The sequence below is a fragment of the Crocuta crocuta genome, unplaced genomic scaffold (assembly GCF_008692635.1).
Source record: "Crocuta crocuta isolate KB4526 unplaced genomic scaffold, BGI_CrCroc_1.0 scaffold30, whole genome shotgun sequence".
Classification (NCBI taxonomy): Eukaryota; Metazoa; Chordata; class Mammalia; order Carnivora; family Hyaenidae; genus Crocuta; species Crocuta crocuta.
The window spans coordinates 8,634,853-8,644,592 of NW_027528345.1; the positions used below are offsets into that span (position 1 = coordinate 8,634,853).

The 9,740-nt window shown below is 44.0% G+C and overlaps 1 protein-coding gene across 1 annotated transcript; it reads left to right on the plus strand.

Annotated features, from left to right (window-relative positions):
- Positions 1-6: 6 nt before the first annotated feature.
- On the plus strand, positions 7-1,847 carry CCDC184 (coiled-coil domain containing 184). Its single transcript, XM_077753553.1, has one exon. It carries the CDS (start codon positions 37-39, stop codon positions 616-618), a length of 582 nt encoding a protein of 193 aa, XP_077609679.1. The 5' UTR covers positions 7-36; the 3' UTR covers positions 619-1,847.
- The last annotated feature ends 7,893 nt before the right edge of the window (positions 1,848-9,740 follow it).

Genomic DNA, 9,740 nt, shown 5'->3' on the forward strand with positions numbered 1-9,740 from the left:
GGACACACAGCCGCCACCGCCCGCTTCTGCCATTCAATGGAGGACGGTCTGCTGGAGATCATGACCAAGGACGGCGGCGACATGCCGGCACCTCTGGAGGTGTCCACCGTGCCGGCCGTGGGGGACGTGATCTCCGGGGAGTACAACGGCGGCATGAAGGAACTGATGGAGCACCTGAAGGCCCAGCTGCAGGCCCTGTTTGAGGACGTGAGGGCCATGCGGGGGGCCCTGGACGAGCAGGCCTCGCACATCCAGGTGCTCTCGGACGACGTGTGCGCCAACCAGCGGGCCATCGTCTCCATGTGCCAGATTATGACCACGGCGCCCCGCCAGGGCGGTCTGGGCGTGGTCGGCGGCAAGGGGAACTTCCCGGGTGCCCCCCAAGAGCCGGAGAGCCCTTCGCCTGGGATCGGGGACAGCGGTTTACTGGGTCGTGATCCTGAGGACGACGATGAAGAAGAGGACAAGGAGATGCCCAGCTCCGCCACACCCACTAGTCACTGTGAGCGCCCCGAGAGCCCCTGTGCTGGTCTCCTTGGGGGGGACGGGCCACTTGTGGAGCCCCTCGATCTGCCCGACATTACCCTGCTGCAGCTGGAGGGCGAGGCCTCTCTGTGAGGGGACTCCGAGGGGGCACTACTCTCCCGGGCTGGCTTTGGGTTTCCGAGTGCATGACGCGAGGGGACTGAACGGTGCGGTGCAGCATGCTTCACTCCGACCGCTGCTCATGTGGGTCAGGCAGAGAGACTTCCACGAGGAAGGATTTATAGGGTGAAGGACTTTGGGAGCATCAAGAATTCTTTCTGCCCAACCAAGGGAGACGTAGCAAACTGCGGAAAGGTGAGGTTCCGGGAGAGGAAGCGCCCATCTCTGGACTCCCATCCATCCCCTACCCTGCCCATTCCCCATCCCCGGCCGACAGGAGAACCCCTGAATTGTGTAAATAAAATTCTGCTTTTTCTATTCTGAAAAAGGACTTATCTAGGACTATGGCAAATAATCTCTAACGATTTACCTAGAAATTAAGGAATTGGGGGTGTTCTGTTCTGGCAACAGAAAATTTACCCTTCTGCTGAAATCCAAGATATTCAGCGCTCTGCAGAAGCCTCTCCCCCTCACAGATCTCTGCGGCTGCTGATTGGTAAAGGAAGCTTGAGGAGGGAACTGCAGCCCTAGGAATCTGGGTGAATGGGGTTCCAAGGGCCCCCGGGCTGGGAGGAGCTGGCTATGAATGTGCATGAAGACTTAATAGCTCAACCTCTAGGATTTTTGCATGCAGAGAGGATCCTGCCTGTCACTGACTTCATCTGGGATTGCTTTATCCACTCACTGGGGCTTAGAGAACAAAGAGCCCGGTACACAGGCAGAGACTTGGGGGTGCTCAGCAGCAGCCCAGATTTAGGGGACGTTTGAGGGACTCTTGGGGGCTGCAGCCAAAAACTGTCTCTCTCCTGGCTACACCTGCTTAACTTCAGTTCCTTTTCCTGTCAATTTGTCCCTGCCCACTGCCTCTCGGTGTTGCCTCCATAATGTCTTGTGTGTGTTACATGTGTCGACTTGTGCAGTAGTGTGTGAGCCCTGAGGGGCAGGGCTTGTGGCTCTGGTGTTAGGTTCAGGGGGCTTCGGACCCTTCTGTGAGCCCCAGGCTATCATGGCGCTTTCCCCTCTCCTTTCCTCTTTTCCCTCACAATCAGGGCATGGAGCATGTGGCTGTCCTGAGGTTAACTGATGTGCCTCCCTTCCACCTCCTCAAGTAGTGACTTTGTGTGCCCTTTCTCCTCCACTGTGTATTCCTTCTCAATGCTTTCCTTGGTGTTAACCTTAATAAAGAGGCGTCATCTCCCCTCCTTGCTGACTGGTACTAGGGGGATGTCAGGGTGGGGCTTCTGGGCCCGCTACATGGACCCGGGCTTAGTTGGGACTGCAGAAGCCATGCCTTCCCTCCTCTCTCTTTGCCTCCAGTTCCAAGGAGTTGACTGACCCTGCGCTGGTCAGGACACACACTGCCGACTCAACCTGCTTTCCCTTCCAACCGGGACTTGAACTCAGGCTGGACAGGAGAGAATGAGAGGAGATGTGTTGAGACTCCCAAACTAACAACGGTTTTTAGAACTCCAGGTGTGCAAGTGACTTCTTTTCAGTGAAGCACCTGGTCCCTGGAAGATGACTTCCAAATCTGAGTCCTGGAATGGCAGGCCTGACATCTGTTCCATGGGAGGGCTAGGGATGGGGTATTGTGGGGATTGTTTGGGAGGGATTGCCGGGGATCTCTGGGAGTAGAGTGACACATCACAAAAGAAACCACAAATAACTGCCTCAGGCCTCTAGTGGAGAACACTGGTAAGGTATTCCCTGGGGACTGACATCAGCTCTAGCTCCCTTGGGCAATGGAATTTCCCAAGGCTACCCCAAACAAATTTGGAAGAAGAATGAGTTGGAGTGGTGTGTGTGTGTGTGTGTGTGTGTGTGTGTGTGTGTGAGAGAGAGAGAGAGAGAGAGAGAGAGAGAGAGAGAGAGAGAGTGTTCCTGCTACTGGTTGCTGTGGATAGGTTGAAAGAGCACTAGAAGAATCACAGATCTGGGCTTGAATCTCAGTTCCAATACTGAATGAATATTTGAGGCTTGGTTTGCTGCTTGAGACTTCATTTCTGCATATGTAAAATGGGGACAAGAAGTTGTTAGGGAGAAAAATATCTAAGACTTGTAGAAATTATTGTGCAAATGTTAGTTTTTTATAGTTCTCTTGGGATGGGGATGGTAGTGACTGGCTCCTCTGGGAAAACAAAACTACCTTGAGAAGGTTCTAGAAGCTCTCTTTTTATTTAATCCTTCCCTGTCTAATGAACTCTTAATTTTCAGGAGAGTCAAATAAAGGGGGATGATGAGATTCCCGAGGTGACATGGGCCTTTTCATCATAAATGTCATGTAGTTATGGGCCAAAAAGATCTTGGGGGCCAGCCCTGTATACACAGGCTAACCAGAGGAAGCTCTGAGTTGTGCAGTGTTTGGAGAATGTGTATTGGGGTCCTAAAGAGGGTAACTGAAGTATATTTGTGAGGAACTATCACCAAAGGCTGGGAGATCGTTTCCTGTTATAGTTCCAGCATTTGGCATCAATAACAAAAATATCTATCATTTATTGAGCATTTACCGTGTGCCAGACACTGTCCAATTTCATCTCCAACACGAAGTAAGCACTATTTTTATTTTCACTTAACAGTTCCAGAAACGGACACCAAGACTTTCTCAAGGTCACACAGCTAGTACTTGGCTTAGCTTAGCTGGGTTTAAGAATGAGGACTTAAACCCAGATCTTCTGACTTAAAGAATACTAAATGGGAACTGCTGTGTTAAATTTCTCTGTTATTTAGATCTTCAGGCCCTTTATTTCCCCAGTCAAGGGTCTCAGAGTCCTGAAAAGGGAATAGCATTAGTTTTGGTCTCTTTTCATCTCAGTTAGAATAAGAAATTGAAGTTCAAGTTTTGGTTAGTGGCTCTCATCAGAGTCTAGTGGATAATAATATAATGATGGCACTGAAAAGATGGCCTTCTGTACCTGCTGCTTGAGAGGAAGAAGCCAATGCTCCTCTATATTCCCTGACACAAGGTAATTCTTGTGCCTCTTTCGTGTTCCCTATGGCTCAGATTCTGCAGAGTCTGACAGGAATTGCAAGCAGTTTAGCCCACTGGGCTCTATAGGGCTGGTTGAGCTCTTTACCGTTTGGTTCCATTTCAGTTCCCCTTCCTATGCCCACTGTCCTAAATGTGTCATAAGTCCCTTAGCCCTGGGCCTCCTAGAAGTTCTCTAGCTATTCCTCCCAAGTCCATATTAAAATCTCCCCAGAAAAAAACAGTCTTTCAGTTTTTGAAAGTCACCTGCAATAGCATCTCTTAGGGGGCCAGCACAGGTTGTTCTCACGTCACCTTCTTTCTCCCTATTCCCTATCCTCTCTTGCATTTCTTCTAACCTGGGACTCATGGACAGGGTCCCTATTGAACTTCACGGGGACAAGGCTTCTCGAAATTGAATGCAAAATTCTGTAAGTATGAATATTCTCTAGAGAGAGCTGTTGTTTCAACTTAATTCTTAAAGGTAAGAGTTAAGTAAAAAAGAATCATTGGGTTAAAGAATAATAAAGACTTTTAACTTGAAAAAATACCAAAGAAGAAATTATCCTGCTGAACTGGTACTGTATTGCACCTTTGCCTCCTGGGACCTCCAGAGTATTTCCTACTTTGAATTGAAATCTTCACATAAATCTGATTATTCACCACCTATTCAACAAATTTGAATGATATCAACACACATTAACATGTGGTAAGAATCCTGTCTCCCATTATTTCCAAGTCTTCTTGTACTTAGGAGTTTGCCAGAGTTCTGCTCATGTGTAAAGGTGAGGAGATGCACCCCGTCCCCCAAAACCTGTGTGCTTTTGTTGGGCCTAACACAACACTGCATGTAACTCACCATAACTCTATTTCTGGCACTTCTATCTCTCATCAGTGTAAGGGAAATCTCTCAGGGTTAGTTCTTAAACTCAAAATGAAAAGACATAGGACTTCATAGAAATAAGGTACAACCTGAGCCTGGTACAACTAAAATCTGTTCTAGAGAAATAATAATTATTATTGTTTTTTTAAATATTTTTTATTTATTTCTAGGGGAGAGAGAGAGAGACAGCGTGAGCAGGGGAGGGTCAGAGAGAGAGGGAGTCACAGACTGAAACAGGCTCCAGGCTCTGAGCTGGCAGTCAGCACAGAGCCTGACACGGGGCTCGAACCCACAAACCGTGAGATCATGACCTAAGTGAAAGTCAGACGCTTAACCGACTAAGCCACCCAGGCGCCCCTATTGTTATTTTTAGGTGTTTGTTTTGAGAGAGAGAGAGCGAGCACCATGCATGGGCACGTGAGCAGGGGAGGGGCAGAGAGAGAGGGAGGGGGGAATCCCAAGCAGGCTCTGCACTGTCAGCACCTGATGCAGGGTTCGACCCCACAAACTGGGAGATCATGACCTGCACTGAAATCGAGTTGGACACTTAATTGACTGAGCCACTGAGGCACCCCAATACTTATTTTTATAAGAGATGTAAAATGGCCTCCGACATAAATATGCATTTTTATGTGTCATCACAGACTATGGTCTCTGCTTGATATGTATAATGAAATGGCTCACTTAGAAGTTTTACCAGAACTAAGAAACAGTTCTTTCCCCAATATACTTAATTTTATACTTCTCACAAGACAGAAAACTGCATCTTTGAAAAGGCAGCTTTTCCTAGGCATCTTTCCACAGGTATGTGCCTAGGGATGGAAATTCAGCGGACATACTCTGTGACAGTAAGAAATGATATAGAAGTACAAAAGGAGTATTCTTGAATCTTTTATCCCAACTACCACTTCCCTCCAACTTCTAGATTGTCCCCAGAAGGTGAATTCCCTCACAGAAGCACAGCCTTTCTGCTTGGAAGCACTGTGCTTATAGAAGGAAGTCTGCTCTGTAAATAATGCTGTCATGGTGCCACCTGGCGAGGAATAGAGACATTACAAGGAGACCCTCAGTGAATTTATGGCTTTCAATTCGGCAAGCGCTACCAAATGCTTACTAAAGGCCTGGCTCTTTGCCAAAGAGTGGGTGGCAGAGGAAGCTGAATAAATAGAATGTATTTGAACAATATGAAAACCAGCTGCAGTAAACTCCTAACTGGTCTCCCCTGGCTTCTCACATACCTATAATCCTGAAGATTAGTCTTCCTAAACCACAGCTCTGAACATTCATTCTCCTCAGATATCTATATCATGTCCCAGTTACCTCCTGAATTAAGTATAAAATCCAGTGGTTGTAGGGAGTCAAGGCCCCCTTGGATAAGACCCTGGCATACTTTTTTTTTTTTTTAACCCATACATTTATTTCCCAGGTACGCTTTCTAGCCACCATTCTACTTTTGGAAGTCTGTAGCATCCAGTCAGCTAGAAATGATTCCCAAGGATATCCCGGTTCTTTTAATCTTTGGATGAATAGACTGGATGAGTCCCTCCTGGCCCTTGATTCCATTTCTCTTAGTCATTCTTCCCAAGTATAGTCAGATGCAAATCTTTCCTCTAGAAGAGAGATTTCTGTAGCCTTGGTCACCTGCACCAGCTTCTTATGGGGTGCCTGGGAAGGCTGCTTTTTCCCTCTCCTCTCTCTTACGCTACCTGTAAATGATAAGTCCTGAAAAAGGGTATGCAAAACTATTTGATTATGAATTTGTGCTTTTATTTCTAGGAATTCAAGTCCTTGCTTTCATCCAATTCTTAAAGGAACTTATAAAACGAAAAGGTTAAACAAACCCTGTAGTCAAAATAAGTTATTTACCATTCCCCAGAAATTTCCACTTTCCCACATCTGATTCTTTGCTCATTCTCTTTACTCTTCCTGCTCCATTCTGTGTCTGCCAGTTGGAATCCTACCAGTTCTTTGAGGCCATTCTCAAATGCTACTTCCTTCATGCAGCTTTTCCTAATGTGATCTCTTCCTCCTTTAAATATCCAAATCTTTTTTTTTACTTTTTAAAATGTTTATTATTTATTTTTTGAGAGAGAGAGACAGACAGACAGAACATGAATGGGGGAAGGGCAGAGAGAGAGGGAGACACAGAATCCAAAACAGGCTCCAGGCTCAGAGCCATCAGCACAGAGCCCCATGCAGGGCTCGAACCCATGAACTATGAGATCATGACCTGAGCTGAAGTTGGACGCTTAACTGACTGAGCCACCCAGTCACCCTATAAATACCCAAATCATTTTGTTGGTACTTCTTTTGGGGGTAATTATTTTTCCTTACTTCTTTTATTTATTAACTTCTATGATTTATGTGCTTGTTATTCCCACTTCCAGATTATGAATACCTTGAGGGCTGGAACTTCTAATTTTTATATTCTCTTAAGTATTTACCTAATTTTATTGACTTTAAGGCACCCTCAATCGTGACACATCATTATTTTAGGTGCCATTAAGAAAGAAGAAAAATACTGCCAATTAAACTATCACTATGCTTTAGCACTTTTATTTAAAATTTTTATTCTGTTTAAAGAGCTTATTTAGACTTATTGGAAAGAGAAGTGGTTTTTTGTATCACTACAAAACACATAAACATAATTGAAAGTCATTTTGGTATTCTTATAATTTCTTCATATTAAGTCTGACACTTCTGAATCACTTTTGACTCAGGGGGTTGTTGATGTCTGTATTTTTCCAAACATTTATATTCTCTGGGTCATTTTGAGTGTTAGTGAAGCAGTACTTCTTAAACGGGGAATTTCCCTATTGTCTCTGGCAAATTCTTCCAGGCCACAAAATCCGTTCTGCAGGTTTTAAAGCTGGAATATTTTTGATCTTACCAGAAAGTGTTCAAGGAATATTTTCAGACAACAATCAGCACTAATATTCCTTCAAATGGTCCTTGAATGGTTAATTAACTGAAGCATCAAGGGGTTGTAGACTTCCAGTCATACCACCTAGAATAACAACTAGGCCCAGGCATGTGTAGGCAATGGCAACAATGTCATGACTGCTGCTTGGCTAACAGTAATTGTAAGCTGACATCGATGACCGATTATGAGACACATCCTATTTCATTTTATTTTTATGTTTTTTTTTAATAGTTTATTGTCAAATTAGTTTCCACATAACACTCAGTGCTCATCCCCACAAGTGTCCTCCTCCANAGACACATCCTATTTCAGAAATGTTAAAATGGGGGAGGGAGAAGTATGCTTGGAATTAATGAAATCAGTAGCATGGGAACTTCTTCATAATAGGATATAAATGTTTGAGCCTTAAATATAAAAATGAAAAATTTCAGGATTTTAGAACTGAGAATAAAAAAAATATGTCCCTATCTCTTAGCGTCTTCAAAAATGTTATTGCTGAAAGAAATCTTACTACAGCATGGAGCCCAATGTGGGGCTCATTCCCATAACTCTGGGATCATGACCTGAGCCAAAATCAAGAGTTGGATGATCAACTGAATGAGCCACCCAGGCACCCCAATATAGTCATTTTATGTATGACTCAGGTGTCTGAAGAGATTGCTATGTCTCTTAGAGATCTGATTAAATTTGGTCCAAATTCAAATGCCAAAATCTGAGAATTCCACAGGATTCCATACAATGTAGTGTCTTATGGTTTATTTTGCTTTTGCTTCTTTCTGCATCCACAATCCTGAGTCCGTGCAAGCTGCCTCAGTTTGACTTCTCATCAGCTCTGGGACACACAAAACAGCCCTTTCACTGGTTCCACTAACAAATATAACCTTACTAGGCACGGAAAATTTTTTACTGTAGATTTGAATTTTTAAAAACGAGGGAGAAGTGATCACAAGGAGAGTTGCCATTGAGGAGTTTATGCCTTTCACAGGCTCCTCTACCCTATTCTTCCTTTACTCGCTTCTTCCTTCTGCCTGCTCCAGAGTAACAAGAAAATTCTTTCTCTTATCTTGAGAGAATAGTTTCTCTCCCACTTAGGGCCTGGGTGGGAGAAATTTACCTTATTCTACCCCAAGTACTTTATAAAAAAGCATAGTCTCCTACAGTGAATATATGATGCCATTGCATATAACTAAAGAAATAGATGAGATGACACGCCCAAGGTGTGTAGTTAATGACAATATCATGACCAGAATTCTATCTAAATTATATAGACCAGTGTTGGGTTTTTTTACCCATTAAATGGTACTGCACCTTTCTCTGCTACAAGTAGTTATTTTTTTTAATGTTTATTTATTTTTGAAAGAGAGAGAGACAGAGTTTGAGTGGGGGAAGGACAGAGAGAGATGGAGACACAGACTCTAAAGCATGTTCCAGGCTCCAAACTGTCAGCTCAGAGCCTGACAAGGGGCTCAAAGCCACAAACCACAAGATCATGACCTGAGCTGAAGTAGGATGCTCAACTGACTGAGCCACCCAGGGGTCCTATCTCTGCTATAAGTAGTTATAATACACTTAGGGAAGCTTATGGTGATTCAGCTTCAATAATAAAAAGGGCAAGTCAACATTCCTTTAGAGCAAGTGAATAATTCTTATAAACATGATGGAAAAAGACACCCAAGAAGGAAACCATGACTGAGTCAATCTGCCAGCAAGTATTTACCAACTGCCTACTATGTATCATGGAAGGTGGTGGGTACTGGGGCAGACTCTAAGAAATCATGGTCTCTGCCCTTAAGTTTCTCATAGTCTAATGATAAAGGAATGATGTGCTCTTGAATTCGGAGAGAGAACTTCTCAGAAGATTGAAGGGAAAATTTGTTTTCTTTGAGCACTGTCAACTGAATTAAGGGTACTTCAATTTTAAAATGGAAATGGTGTGTATGTGTGTGTTGGGGGCCAAGGGATGGGGAAAACAAGGTAAAATGGAGAGGACAAAAGTAAAGAAATGCTGAGAAAACCCACAAAAATTTATACTACAGAGGACATCAAGTACAACATTGGAAGAAAAGCAGTAGCTGAGCTGGCATCTCATAATTCTCTGGAAAAAGTAAGTAGAAAGGAGTTGGGGGAAAAAATACTTATGGCCTCTACACCAGTGCACAAGTACAGGTAATATACAAATAGAACTTGAGATTTCATACAATGAGAAAAATAAATTCTCATAGATATAAAGAAACTTGGTAGGATGAGACTCATGCCTGGAACACACAGTGAGAAAAGGTGTGTTACATTGTTCCAAATAAACAATTGGGATCTGATGTGCAGCT